This window comes from Lathamus discolor, chromosome 20 (genome assembly GCF_037157495.1).
Source record: "Lathamus discolor isolate bLatDis1 chromosome 20, bLatDis1.hap1, whole genome shotgun sequence".
Taxonomy (NCBI): Eukaryota; Metazoa; Chordata; class Aves; order Psittaciformes; family Psittacidae; genus Lathamus; species Lathamus discolor.
In genome coordinates, this window is record NC_088903.1 from 530,802 (window position 1) to 546,241 (window position 15,440).

At 50.3% G+C, this 15,440-nt stretch overlaps 1 protein-coding gene across 4 annotated transcripts in view; it reads right to left on the minus strand.

Moving 5' to 3' along the window:
- Positions 1-15,440, minus strand: part of KANSL1 (KAT8 regulatory NSL complex subunit 1) — an 86,388-nt gene that overhangs the window by 17,432 nt on the left and 53,516 nt on the right. For 3 of the 4 annotated variants that reach the window (XM_065699362.1, XM_065699364.1, XM_065699361.1), the window contains exons 3-4: positions 7,279-7,420; positions 2,692-2,796 (exon numbers count right to left, since the gene is read on the minus strand). In XM_065699362.1, coding sequence (XP_065555434.1) covers positions 2,692-2,796; positions 7,279-7,420 — 247 coding nt within the window. The remainder of the gene's footprint in view (positions 1-2,691; positions 2,797-7,278; positions 7,421-15,440) is intronic. The other variant, XM_065699363.1, reaches the window with a different exon arrangement.

Below are 15,440 nucleotides of genomic sequence, written 5' to 3' on the forward strand. Positions count from 1 at the left end.
GGACGGCATCAATCCCAAGTCTCTTTATCAGAAGGAGCCCAGGCTCACCTTATCACACTGAAGATGGGTGTTCCCTGACACTGCTCTGGCACGTGCAATGGGAAGGAGCAGGACTGCAAGAGCTGACATCTCCAGTGCTCTTGGACCACCTCCTCCTGGATACACATCCCAGCTCTGTGTCTTCCTCCAGGGCTGGTCCTGCATCCAGGCTGGCACCCAAGGAGTGCTCATCACACCAGGATCACACTGCTGCTCCAGACTGAGCTCTTCTCTGTGTTTTGGGAACAGCGGAGGTCTGGATGTGCAGGTCTTTAGGATCCTTAGGACTCTTGGGGGGGGGGGGGTGTCTAAGAGTCAGCTTTAGCACATCTGCTTGTAGAACATGAAACCAGGAACTGCAGACTGCCAGGAGCTCTTACAGCAGGAAAGAAGCTGTCTGCTGGCAGGTTGTCATGGCCCAACACCAGGAATCATGGAATGGTTTGGGTTGGAAGGGACCTTAAAGTTCATCCAATTCCAAGCCCCTACCATGGACACCTTCCACTAGACAAATACTAAACTGTCACACTGTTAGCTGCCCGCCAGCACATCGGTGTTCCCACATGTTCCCCAAAACCCAAACAGGTTCAGATCTTCACCTATGACAAGATACAAACCCCCAAGACAGGGAAAAGCCTGACAAAAATACTCCATCCATATCTTTTGTCATTTCCCACTCAATGTTAAGTGCCCCCCTTGCTACTCTAGTGATGAACCCCTGTCAACAGCAGAGTTCTTTCTTCAGGGCTTCATGTTATCCTCGTCTTCAGGCAAAAATACTTCTTCACATACTGAGCTTCCAGTTCCCAAGAGACATTCCCAGGTCTTCTCTGCCAGACCTTCCCTCCACTGATAAGATTAGCTCCTTCTAGGGATTATCAACCCCATCCCACATATCAAGCCGATGCCTGAGGACACGTATCCTGCATTCATGCCAGCCAAGGGAGGGACGCATGAGCACATGAGAGCCAAAGAGTTGCTGGAGATGGGACAGGATGGATTCCTCCCCTTACTCCATGCTGCAGATGTGTTTTTTACTCTGCCAGCTGGGAGGGAAAGAGGGGGAGGAAAGGCCAAGGAAGCACGTCTAATTCTGAGCAGCCCAAAGAATGCCACAATGATAAGCACCTCTCCAGGAGAGGCCCAAGAGATACCCTTCCAGTAAGTGTCCTGACGCAGCAGGAATGGTCTCGGCGCTAATCTCTGGCCTGGAGCAGCTCAAGGCTCTGACTCAACACCCCACCCTTCCCAGCAAGTCTAATTAAGCACAAGCCCTCCAGCAGCAGCTGTAGAAGCCTGGAGGTGCCTGCAGGCAGCGTACCTATAGAGATTATGCCTAAAACAACCTAGAACAGGACAAAGAGATGGTTTCTTAAGTATATGGAATTGTCTTTAACAAAGTCAGGAGGGACTTCAAGTGCTTTTGGGGTTAAAGCATGCGAAGCTGGAGGGCACACAACAGACGGACATCACTGCTCCAAACCAGCCCCTGTGCCATGCCAGTGGGTCAATCCTGATGTGTAGCAGCCCCAGGCATCCCAGCTCTCCAGCCTCTACTGCTCCTCCAGTGTGGCTCCATTTTCATCTGGAGCACCATTTACTGTTTCAGTCGTGAGCAAAACCTGGTCCTTGTACCCAGTTACACAGCAGAGTTTGGGGCTCAGCTAATTACAGACTTACATTCCAAACAGGCATCTGAGAGCCAGTGTCAAACAAGGAGACATCTGATTACAATCACTCGTAACAACCCCTTTGTGCTCTGATGTGAATAAAACATTTCACACTATTTCATATTCTCATTCAGTATGAGGAGAACCCTGACACAGACCTGCCAGGGATGGGAGAAAACGCTCCAAGGACAGCTTTAGGGTCACTTCTAGGGAACTGCTGGATCTGGATCAATTACATTGAACACTGGTCCATGAAACTCAAGCAGGCTCCTTGCAGTGAAGCTGTTTCTTCCCATCAGGATGGAAAAGCAGGAGCTCCGCAGCTTAGCAGGCAGAGCTGAAGCCACGCAGGGACCACCCTTCTCTTGGTACTACAGCACAACTCCAAAATCCTCCGCCTGAATACGCTGATGTGTCCCACAGGATCAAAAGTAATCATAGCCAGGCTGAACAGCACCATCAAGCCTTTAGTCTGTGGCCTACATTTCTGCATTAAATAATAAATACCTGGCACTCTGCATAGCTTCCAGTGCATCTCACTGAAATCATTAGTTCCCTTTCCAAGGGGTGACACTCAGGCAGATATTAATAGCCACATCTTCAGAAGCCTTTGCTAATTGTGCTGCTCGCAGTTTGAAGTACTTTTTTGCTAGAAGGAGAGGCTTAGTTAAGATTTTTAAGCTTCACCAAATGCTAATGCGTATTACAAATGTACCCTGAGGAACTCTACTCTGAAAGGTGTTTAAATCCCATCGTTTATTAACCCCCAAATAACGTGGGAGGGGGTGAGCTCCACAGAGCAGCAGATCAGCAATTCCCACATGCAGTGCCACAGAGAGGTGCCTCTGCAGGAGGCCAGTCCCATGCTGGACACACAGTTTGAGCATCATTCTCCACCACAGCTTAAAGGTACAACCTTCCCTAACCCACATTCATGAAGGTGAAGTATCCGGACCCAGTCACTTCTGGTGCTGGCACTTACCAGCCGGTCAGCCCCAGGCTCCAGCTTAACTTCAGCACTAACGGGACGGGATGCATCATCTACTGCAGGATCAGGGGGTGATGCTTCACCCAGAACTATCAGCCCCTGGAAGAGAGGGAAGGGAACAGGAATTAACTACAGGTCCTTTGGTCCCAGCAGGGAAACGGCTCATCCATCATCCTCAGGAACTACAACCGCTGCTCAGCCAGGCCTCCATTCCCACTGTGTTCCTCAGATACAATGCCAAACCCAATCTCCAACTGCCTGGATTTTCCTGACAATTAAACTGAACTCAGAGGGGGAAGGACAGTGGCTGACTCCAGATTGCAAGCTTTCAGCCCGTTCACAGGAGACAGTTATCTTCCTCTTAGGCAAAACTGCTGCCATCCCGCTGCCGTCCCACTTCCATCCCGCTTCCCACCCTTCCCGCATGGCAGGGGCTCTGCATGCTGCGTGCCAGCAAAACCAGAGAGCATTCCAGAGAGCATTTTGCTGTAGTGCCGAGCAGGAAGCGACTGCTTTCACAGTACAAAGTGGAACTCACCACCAGAGCCAAGCAAACGGGTTTGAGTGGGTGCCAAAAATGATCAGTCAAACTTATTACTGCGAGCAGATTTCTTTCAAAGAAGTGATATTCCCAACATTCAATGAAAGAAAACCACTGATAAACAAGGCTCTGCAATAAACCAAGCGGGACAAAGCACAGTGGCAGGAGCACTGCTTTATCAGGCTTAACATACGCTGTCCTGTTTGTTTGAAGTGGAGCTTACTCTAAAGGCAGGACTGGTTTCTCTCTGAACAACACAAAGTGAACTAGAATCATTGTAATGATGTATATTCTGAGCTCCAGTACCACAAAGCAGGGTAAAAGGTGCAAGGGATTAGGGATGGCGGAACCCACAGGCCAGGAATACAACCCAGGCCAAAGACAAGCCATAACAAGCGTGTGTTTGGTCAAACTATGGGCAGGGCTGCTCCGATTAGGAACAGGCAGCTCAGTCATCCCAAAACAATCCTGGAGGTTACCCAGTGTGGGACAAGGAAGTGAGCCTGGAAGGGAACCTGGATACGTTATGTGGAGAGAGCTACAGCCAAAGTTCACAGATTCCCCACGCCACGGCACGTGGGCATGGAAGTGCCTCATAAGGCTCATCTTATGCCTTGACACAATCTTCTATACAACAGATCGGTGGCTTTCCAGAAGGACAATGGGAGCCCATAGATCAGGGATACTTTATCTAAGAACAGTTCATAAGCTAAATACAACTGCACGTGGCCTCTGACCAGCAGTGAGGGAGCAGCCAGCTCCTGGGACAAAGATCATGATTAGAAAATCAAGAGTTTTCTGGCATCAGAAACAATCACAAGGAATTCTGCCCCCAGTCTGAAGGAACAGGATGAAGGGAGCTGCTCCATGCCTCAGGAAGGAGCAAGGATTCATTCTGCATACTATGGCATTTTTAAGTACGTCCCTTTACTGGGACTTTGAAGCAGAGGCTTAACGCAGCCTTCCCTGGGACACAAGTTTGGGTCTCATGCTCTCATCCAGAAGCTGCACTGCCCAAACCCCCCATGCCAGCTAGTTTTAAATCTCCCTTATTTAAATGCTTCACAATAATAGAGGGGAATTAGAAGGGCAACATCAAATTCCCGGCTCCCTTTCAGGAAGGGGAAAGGAGCAGCAGCGGATCTGTATCATTCCAAGGTCACACAGTACTTGCTTTTCACCAGCATTCTCCAAAACAAAGGAAAAAGGGAGACTTCCTCCAATCTATGTGGACAAGTTTGTGGCTTCTTTACTCGCCATTTTTATCCCCAATTACAGTATTAATGACAAGTCAATTGTACAGGTCTCAGAGGCAGATACAGAGACAGATCTCGGGTGTCTCAGTCCTGTAACAGTCAGCAGCTTCTGCCTAGGGACTAATGGGTGAGGAAGAGGAGTTACACATCAGAAAGAGATTGAGTGTCCTAAAGAGCCCTGCAGAGGGACAGCAGCATCTCTTATCATGCCCTAAGCCTGACATACCATTGGAGACACAGAAAGCTCATGTGAAAGCTGCAAATTCCTCCAGCAAGAGGCTCCTCCTAACTCCTATCCCACCCTTCCCATCGTGTGTTTGGCTTGCCTCAGCAGCTCCAACAGGAGCACGGCCCTTCCCATGGGACAGGCCACACACGGATCACAGCAGCAGCTTAAGGGAACACAGTGAACCCATCTCGGATGGTCTGGGAACAAGCCGAACCTGGGTCTGCAGAGATGATGTGCAAAACAACCCCATCTTGAAGGGGTTTTGGTCACTGTATTACAACCAAGTACACAATTCCTGAAGGAGCCCTTCATCTCAATTTACCTCTGATTCCATCTAAGAGTGGAACTTTGAAGAGACACAGAAAGAGAGGAAAAATGCTCTTTGTTCCTTCCAAACCCAGAGCATCTGTTGCCCACATGCAGGGGTGCAGACTCTGCTTGGGGGGACAGGGACTGGCACGTGCCACATCCCACCTCGTGAAAAGAAACAAAACCACCTTATTACCTTTGTGGGCATTCAGTCCCTTAAATTAACTGCAGATGCTCTTCACAACCAACACAGAACCAAAGGCACAACAGCACATTACAGCTACCATTGAACAGAGCCTCGCTGATGTGTTGTTTTCCTCGTGTCTCACCAGGCTCCAACTGAGCCGATCCCAATGTGCTGAAAACACAATTACTGCCGAGACACCCAGGCAGCAGTTTGTACCTTCAAAACAGGAGGTTATTTGTGACCGCCTGGTCCTTCTCCTGCTTTGGGTTACCAAGCAATGCATCTTGAAGGCTACACTGGGATGTGAACCTTCAAGTATCAAGGTAACTAACCTAAAAAAAGGGATAAACCAGAACAGCAGCTTTGAAATCCTGCAGCAGCTACACTTTAACTTCCTCATGGCCAAGCTGGGTTAAGTTATGGTGACAGAAACAACAGGGTGTCACTGAATTCCTGGCATTGTTGTCCTTGTACAATTTGAAGCCAAATCCATTCTAACCAGGCTCCTGTACTACTCATTTCTCTGGTCTCCTACTTGTGTCCCAAGCTGCTCTTACGACTCTTACTCTGAGGTTTTTATTGATGCAAACGGAACATGTTTTACACCACCACCAAGACAACAACAGCTGCGTGCAAGCAGTGATCTCCATGAGGTCTGGTCAGAGAGATGGGGTATTTGAGACTCGCTTTCTCACTCAGACAGAACAGCCACTACCAGATCCTCACCATGTGAACTCTGCTGCTACTGGAAGTGGCAATGCTTTATCTTAAATTCATATAATGGGTTATCACAGCTGAGGCGTTTTGTTTGAGCAAATCAGGAGAGGTGACATCCTGTTTGCTGAAACCTCAGATGTACTTTTCATGCCTGACACCATACCGTGATGTTCTCATTTCAGACCTAGAGCCTGCAACCGCCGGTAAAACCATAGGGGATGCTTGTAGTCATGATCAGGCCCTTTCATGAGCCTGTCAAGTTGTCATCATGTGGTGAAAGCGCTGAATCTTCCACTTCATTAGATGAGTTTCCTCATTTCTTTCACTGCTTAATTTTAGCATATAAATGTTTAGCTATCTGGTACTTAGAAACCATCCTGCACGATCAGCTTTTTCAGACAGAAGGAAGACGATTCTTTCTGAAACTGGTTCCTGAACTGGACGCACAGCCCGCCTCCCAGAGGCCTTCTGCTCTAGTCTGGGTTCTGTGTTGCATTCAGCTCTTCCACCTAGTCACTCACAGCCCTCCCTCCCTCCAATAGCCTGTTTTTCTACATAGCTGCAGAGATGGCCCCTCTCCCTGCCCTGCCTGTGCTCTCTGCCCTCTGGAAACCTCCCCACCACCCCCAGAGCACCACCCATCTTGGGAAAAGCGTTTGCTAGGCTCTGAATTCCTGAGGATCTCTAAGTTGATGCAATACCATGAGCCTCCTTGCCACAAACTCCAGACATTCCTCCCTCCAAGGCCTGACATTTAGATGTGCATGCCTGAACTAGTCTTGGTAACAATTCCTTCCTCATCCCCTCTGCTCTCCCCCATTCTCCTGCCATCTGAGACCAACTCTGAAAAGAATAATTCCTTCCACAGAGAAAGGTCAGCACCCAGGAACAGTCTTTTTTATGCTCCAGACTTGATTTTGAGCCTATGCTATGTGATTACATCTGAAACTAACTTCCCCCACAGTCCCCTCCCTTCTCCAACAAGTCTCTTGTTAAGTTGTTCCTTATCCCCATCTTCAGCTACTCCCCAAAAGAAAGAATGGGAAGGCTTTAAAAAGAAATCAAATGAAGAGAAAGGCTCAAACCATGCATGTAACAACAGTTCTGTTCAGTACCTAAAGGCTGACTTCAGAGTGAGGTATTGCTCTCCATGTTACTGTACTGAACCAGGGAAAAGAATCACACTCTGCCTGCACCAAACAGCACTGCAATCAGTCACAACTGTGCACCATGCTTCGTGAGAGATGCAGGGGAGAAAGGATCAGCCTCTGCATAGGTGCCCTCACTGCATCAGAAGAGAGAGCCATTAGGAGGCAGGCAAAGCAAGACCCCCGGTGCTTACCTTACTGGCTCTGATCTGCTTGTAAATGTCCGTTTGCTGCCGGATCCGGTATTCCAGGTCCGAGACGTGGGCTTGGAGCCAATTCCAGCGACTGACAATGGCTGCACGGTCTGCTGCCCACCTCCACTCTGCCCTTCGCCTCCTGGGAAAACACAGAAGGGAAGGGGGGATTATGCTGAGTGTGATTTTAATTCCACAGTGCCCTTGCAGACCAACAGCTCCCACCTGAGTGCTGTGACTGGTACCATGGAGCCACTGCTGACCATGCGCCACCAAACTGCAGACATGCTATAAAAGCCAGTATTAAAACAACTTCTAGTACCCAGTGATTGGAGCCCTGCCTATGCAAGCGTTAAGATTGTATTCCATGCTTAACTGAAGCAGCAGCTCCAGTCCTACCTGGCCACATCTGCCAGACCCAAGTCCTGGAGGAAAGAACCCATCTGTCCTCCCCCTTTCTGCAGATAACCTCTTTAAAAAAAGACTTCTGCCATCTGAAGTCAGAGTATGTCTGAACACCAGCACGTTTTACATGGCACAAATATGCTTTTATTAGTGCATGGACTATACACACTGCATCTCACAGTCAGCTGTTTGCCGTGGTTTAAACCCACTCAGCCACGCAGTCTCCCCCCTCCTTCCTCCCTCCGCTCCCGGAGGGATGGGGAGGAGAATCCAAAGAATGTAACTCCCATGGGTTGAGATAAGAGCAGTCCAGTAACTAAGGTATAACACAAATGACTGCTGCTACCACCAATGATAATAATAAGGGAAATAACAAGGGAAGAGAATACAACCGCTCACCACCTGCCGACCGATACCCAGCCTGACCAAGCAGTGATCTAACCCTTCTGGGTAACTGCCCCCAGTTCTACATCCTGGGCATGACGTGCTGTGGTATGGAATACTTCTTTGGTTAGTTTGGGTTAGGTGTCCTGTCTCTGCTTCCTCCCAGCTTCCCCTCCTCCCTGGCAGAGCATGAGGCTCAGAAGGTCCCTGGTCAGAGTAAACATTACTGAGCAACGACTAAAACCATCGGTGTTATCAGCTCTGTCCCCAGGCTGAAAGTCAAAACCACAGCACTGCACCAGCTACTAAGGAGAAAAATGACTGCTACTGCTGAACCCAGGACACTTAAAAAACCCTTACTCTCTACTACCGTGCTCTGGAGCAGACAGAACACAAAGATGGGAAGGAAAGTATGAACCTACAGCTCTGATCTCCCACATTAAATGCCATAGTATTACGAAAATACATCCTGATTCTGGTAGACAAATATTAAGGCTACCTAGGAAGAAAGAAAAACACACCATGGTGCAGAAACAAAGCATCAGCAGGAAGTCCATGCACAAATTCAGTGCCCCTACACAAAGCCTTTGCCACATCTGGATGTTTGGTAATTAAGAAATCATAGAATCCCAGAATGGTTTGGGTGGGAAGGGACCTTAAAGCTCATCCAGTTCCAACCTGTGCCATGGGCAGGGACACCTTCTACTAGGGCAGCTTGCTCCAAGCCCCTGTGTCCAACCTGGCCTTGAGTACTGCCAGGGATGGGGCAGCCACAGCTTCTCTGGGCACCCTGTGCCAGCGCCTCAGCACCCTCACAGTGCTTCAACCAAGCCTCTGTGTGCAAAGACCAAGTCAAAGCTGCCCACAGAGCACTGCTGGGTGGAATGTCCCTGCTGGACCTCCTGGCTGTGTGGGCACTGTCACTTCAGTGCTAATGGAGATGGGGCCAGATTTCCACAAAAATGGGGATGGCATCCACTGCCTCCAGCCCTCACAAAGCCCATCTGCAAACCAGTTCTAGGAGCTTAAGTCCGTCTCTTGGATTATTTCCCTGTGTAAAGTGCCTGCTCTATTTTGGTCAACACTGACCTTATGTTTGGTGGAAACCGTATTTATTGGAGATGGATGCCACAGCAAGGCCAGATCTTAATCCCCCACCAGTTACTCTGAGGATACAGTCAGCAGAGCTAGAGACAAAAGCCAGCCAAGGCAGCTGAGCTCCAGGGCTGAGTAAAGAAGGGCTGACAGACCCTACCAGCAAGGCAGTGACCACAGGGTTAATCTAGTTTACAACAGGCTGAGCAGTTGCCAAAACCAGCCCAGCACCATGCAGCTCTAACCCAAATCTCCCAACAGTCATGCTTTACTGTGTTCCAAGCAGGATAAAGCCTTGCAAACTGTATGGTCCCTCCTCCCTACAATGAATCTCCAGTCTGCGCCTAAATGGCACAGAATCCCCTCCATGGAGGGCAGGAACGCAGTGCTTGGGAAGCAAATCTTGATTTCCCTCTGACTCCATCACCTGCAAGACTGACAGTGTTTGCATGACGTGGCTTCCCACGAGACCAACCATTTCACTTCTCTGCCAGCCAAGTCTCAGGGAAATTCTTACCAGACTCATTTCAGAAGCTAAAAACAATTTCACTGGAGAAGAGTTCATCTTCTTTTATAGCTGAAAGCCTGGGAAGACCTCTGCAATGGCTGTGTCAGCTTCCATGGCATCCTCAGTTCTGTGTGCGCAATAATCATCTGCACTCCTAGAAGGCTGAGGACTAAGCCAAATCCCAGCAGGCTGGATCAATGTGGCACTGGAGATTGTTTTTAGAACACTCAAAAGCTGCTGAGAGCACTTCCAAGCTGCCGGCTCCCTTGCTTGCCTCTGCAGTGTTACACAGCACCCATGCCTGCTGGAACAACACTGGCCTCCTCCGGTAAAGATGTCTCATTCTTTGCTCACATTACACAGAAATGAAGCACCAAAGCCACCTCATGCCCATGTAGGTGACGTGGCAGCGTATGCAGCAGTGGACCCGCTCTTCACCTTAAAACCAGGACACATCCTAACCCAGGAAAACCCACTGGATTTACCCCAAAACTAAGCCAAGAAGCGAAGCAGGGTAACGTCTGCTTCATGCCCTGACACCCTGCGGCACGGGGGGAGGAGACATAATGATGGCTCAGCCACACTTTCCAAAACAGCACCGAGCGTAGTGTGGTTCTCTATATTTAGAATGAAGCTTTTTTCGGTGCCTGTTCAATTACACCCTTTGCAGCCATGTGCTGCCAGCAGCAGAGATGTCTTCTCCTGATGTAGAGCAGCTTTGGGATAACAAGTGAGGTAGTTTCTTGAGCTTAAATCTCTATACAAATCACAAGAACAATAATTTTCTCAACCAGGACTAGAAGGTACCAACCACACACAAGATACTGCAGTGACCTGGGATGCTGCCACTACCAGCAGTCACCTGGCACCTCAACCAGAGCAAGGGAAACCCTCTTCCTTTCTGTCTAAACATCAGGGGGTTTAGCATGATAACCAGTACAAGTTTATTGCACTTGCCCAAAATGGGTTTTGGATTAAGCTGAACAAGATGATTGATGGGACGATGGCTGCTGAGAGCAGTGTCACTGCGAGCAGCTGCACGGCTCGTCCTGAGAGGGGACATGGAGCTGCTGGAGGAGTCCACAGGAGGCCATGGAGATGCTGCGAGGGCTGGAGCAGCTCTGCTCTGGAGCCAGGCTGAGAGAGCTGGGCTGGGGCAGCCTGGAGAAGAGAAGGCTCCTGAAGGGGAGACCTGAGAGCAGCTCCAGTGCCTAAAGGGGCTGCAGGAAAGCTGGAGAGGGGCTTGGGACAAGGGCCTGTAGGGACAGGCCAAGGGGAATGGCTTGAACCTGCCCGAGGGGAGACTGAGCTGAGCTCTTAGGCAGAAGCTCTTCCCTGTGAGGGTGCTGAGGCGCTGGCACAGGGTGCCCAGAGAAGCTGTGGCTGCCCCATCCCTGGCAGTGCTCCAGGCCAGGCTGAATGGGGCTTGGAGCAAGCTGCTCCAGTGGAAGCCGGATGAGCTTTAAGGTCCCTTCAACCCACACCAGTCTGGGATTCTTGTGCTTTGAGAGGCAAAGCTGGTGCAGGGAGTAATGGGAGCAGCAGCAAAGCAGTTAATAGCTGCATCCTCCAAGGGAAGCCATTCACACTGCTGCTCAGGCGTGGTCTGAGTGCGAGAGCTCACACAGAATAGGCTATAGAGGGTGGCATCAGCCTGACAAGGACAGCGTCCAGCCCACTTAAGCAGATGGATGGTGCTTATCCTAAGTGGAGCATGCATGCAGAATTAGCTGCCTTGCGTCTCCTTGCATGGAGGGAACCTATCACTACAGTTCCTGATGAAGAGTCCCTCTGCAGCATCCTTGTAGCCCCCTTCAGGTATTTCCACCTGGGATCTCCAGCAGAGCCAAAACCTGCCAACAGACCACAGCAGTGGTTTCAAACAGGATAGTTTATGACATTGAGCTGTTGGCTCTATTAAAGGCCAAATCACCCACATTAATTCTGCACACTTTCCTTGTGCAGCCCCAGGGCAAAGTTTAGCAGTGCGAATGCAATGCAATGCTTCATGTCCACACTGGTGCAGCGCCTGCTCCTGAGCAATGGTGGGATGCCAAGAGGAACCTCACGGATAAATCAACTCCTGCTGATTCACTGGAAAGGGAAAACTATTAAGCATTCAATTCAGGTTAAAACAAAGCTTCCCATCCCCTTTCTCTGCTCATCTTTTGAGGGGCCTGAATACCAGTACTGAAAACAAGGTAAAATATGGGGACACTTGCTGCTGGAATCTGTGCTAGGGACAGCATCACCAATGCTCCTGGCAGCCTGGAAACCCAGGACATGCGCAAGTGAAGGAGCCACGTGCTCTGCTCACACAGAGCCAATTCCAACAACAGGCATCCGAGCATCATCCCCCAAGCACTACAGAAACACAACTTTTCCAACTGCTCTCATGATCCTCAGTTGTGCCTCACCAACAGAGAGCTCTGCACCCTATTCAGCCGCTGCTTTCCAGTTTGTCCCACGTATTCTTCGTGCTGCCTCCTTGGACTACCGAGCTTTTGTTAAACAGACCAGTGCAAAAACAGATCTATGGGTGGAGCAAGAGTTAATCTCTGCCAAACGCACTGGCATGACAACTGCAAGGGAGGAAGCGCAGAGCCCACAAGCGCTGCAGAACAATCTCATTAGCTGATCACAACATCGCTGCCTGCGAGGAAGCCAAAGTGAACAATTTGTTCAGCTGAACACTCGCCCCCACCCTGTGGCCATAAACAGCAGCTCCTGAAGGGCTCTTCTGTTCACAGCATGTGCTCAGCACTCATCTCCATCTACTTCAAACCTCCACTCGCTCATTCATTCCTCTGCTGAGGGAAACCAAAGACCTCTAGAGGCTGGAACTAAAGACTTAATACCGTTGCTCCTGCCTGACAAACCCCACTGCTCAGGGGGAATTGGGGAGCACAAATCCTCAGCAAGGATGCTGTGCCCAGCAGCAAGGGCAGCACTGGCCAGTGGCCACCAGCACAGGGGCCATGTGGAATCTGCATTCAGCTACAGCAGATCTCAACTGCCCCCTTTTTATGCTGAGGAAGCAGCCAAAGCACTGGCCACAGCATGCGCTCCTTTGTCTGCAGAGCAACCAGCACTCGGGTCAGGATATGAAAGGTTTGGTTTGGCATCTCTGGAAAGAACACCTCCATCCAAAGGCAAAACTCCCCCCTGCCCCGGGCAGGACACAAGGCACTTCAGCTCATGTGCTGATCACACAACATTTCATCCCCATGCGAAACTACTCGGAGCCCACCACCTCCTGGTTGGGATGCAGCGGCGCGGTGGTGCTCAGCAGTGTGACTCACACCATGCTGATGATGCTGAGTCACTTGCTTTGTCTGTGCTGGCCCTTTCTCAGTCCCATTCACAAATCCAGTGGAAACCCATGAACCTTGAGAGGAACACGCAGCAGCTTTCACCAAAGCCTGGAGAATGGTGTCTCAAAAGTAGAGTGGATCCCTTAGTGGGTTTTGGGTTTAGGACTGGAAGGATGCAATGGTTTGGATGGTGACCCTAAATCACTCATTATGCCACCAGCAGAAGACCTGTGGGATTTCAAGACACCATCTCCCAGGCAGGGTCTGCATGTGCTGTCAATGTCCACACAGCAGCAGCTCTGCCACAGTTCCCTCTGTTCCACCCATCTCACCTACGGTCAAGCCAACAGGTACCAAACCATGGCCGGGATCAACTCTGTGCCAGCAGGGATGAGAACGGATCCCAAAGCACAGAAATACTGCTGTCCCCTGTGCCAACACAACAGCATGCTTAGGGAAGACCCAACAGGGTGACATGAGGACACCTTCCAAACACGGACGTTAAGAGCCAGTCGCTAAGACAACAGGCAGTTGATGGGGTGATGCTTCCTGGAACAGATACCCATTTCCACTCGGTCCCTCACACAGCAGACCCCACAGTGGTTTGGGTTGTGTCACAGCTGCCTGGGACAGGCATCTTCCCACCATTCATTAGAACTTGCCTTCCCCTGCCTCAGTTGACAGCAGGAAAAGCTCCTATGGAAGTCAAGGCAGAAGCCACTGATGGCTCAGTGCTGATCATTAGTGTTTCTCATAAGCTTTAAAACAAACCATTGTGCCACCTTCCTAATGTTCCTCTTAGCACCTCCATCTCATTCATTCCTGAAGACTACTGTGGAGAGATCTTCCCAAAGTGTGCAAATCCCCGAGCCAACATTCATCCACATCCAGAGATGCAGCTCCAGCCCTCTGCTCCCAATCCCTTCAGCCAGTTACTGCGAAGCTCTTGTTCTCCTTTGCTGCCATATCACTGCTCCCCGGTAACTTCCTCAGCCATCTCAAGGTGTCACTCATTTAAAAGAAGGCAGAAAGTCCTAATTCCCATGGCTTCATGACACGGTTATCCATGAACTGGAGACAGAGTTCAACAACGTGACCATCAAACCCTTCTGACTTCACTTTCTGTTCAGTTCATGACCCACGTGGCAGCACATGGATCAGTCAGAAGGCTCTGCTTGCATTCAGCTTCACTGGAGTTCAGCTTGCTTCATTTCCTGAGTGCTCTCAAGGCCTTTGCTGAGCTCCCTCACGCTGGCTGCCAGGGTCAGCTTTGAACTTCTGGGATATTTCAAATCCAAGTGCCCCAGATCTTTACGCTGTGACATTTATGCAATGCCCCAAGCCCTTATTCAGCGCACTGCGGACCAGCCATTCCAAGCTTGAGCTGCGCTTCAGCCCTGAGCAGCCACAATTGTTCTGTGACAATAGTCTGAACTTCCAGATTTTATCCTCCCAGCTATGCCAATGCGAGTACTTTGGCTCACGTCTGAATCCCTTTTGGCACCCACGAAACATGGAGCAAGGTGTGGGGAGAGAACCACGTCCCTGCAGCCAGAAGGGTGCATCAGGAGCATGGCAACAGGTTGAGGGATGTGATTCTTCCTCCTCTACTTGACCCTGGTGAGGCCACATCTGGAGTCCTGTGCCCAGTGCTGACAAGAAAGACAAGGAGCTACGGGAGAGGGTCCAGCGGAGGCCACAAGGATGCTCAGGGGTCTGGAGCAGAGATTGTGGGAGCTGGGCCTGGTTAGAGAAGAGCAGACTGAGAGGGGACCCCATCAGTGCAGAACAACAGCTCAGAGGAGGTACCAGGAGGATGGTGCTGGACTCTTCTCAGTGGTGCCCAGCAAGAGGACAAGGAGCAGTGGCCGTAAACTAAACCACAACAAGTTCCACCTCAACATGAGGAAGAACTTCTTCCATTGAGGGGGCAGAGCCCTGGCACAGGCTGCACTGGATGATCTCCAGGGGTCCCTTCCAACCCTAATGGTTCTGGGGGTATGTGAAGGGAGCAAGGCGGGGACAGGAGGTGGAAATCAAGAGCGTGGACACAAAGAGCTGCCGTTACAGCAGCAGAACCAACTCTTTACACGCACAGTAGAGCAGTCAGGTGAAGAATACCACCTTTATAAGATAATTTACCGGACCGCTTCCTCACTATCCTTCTCCCTGTGCTCCCAGCAGCTTCGCACAGCAGCCACCAGGAGAGTGAATGCTGCCAAGGTGTAGAATTTGCTTAATCATCATGATGCCAGAAAGCGCAGGGCAGGTTGTTACGCCCTGTGGCTAAATCCAGGAACAAGGGCAAAAGACTGCACCATGCACGAAAGGTGTCTGTAACTGAACAACAGCCTGCTCCAGCTGCAGAGCACTTTGAGTTCATTGGGAATTCTTTCACCGAAGCTCTGGTTAACACACCACTCTTGGCAATACGAACTAAGCACCAAGGTGCCCAC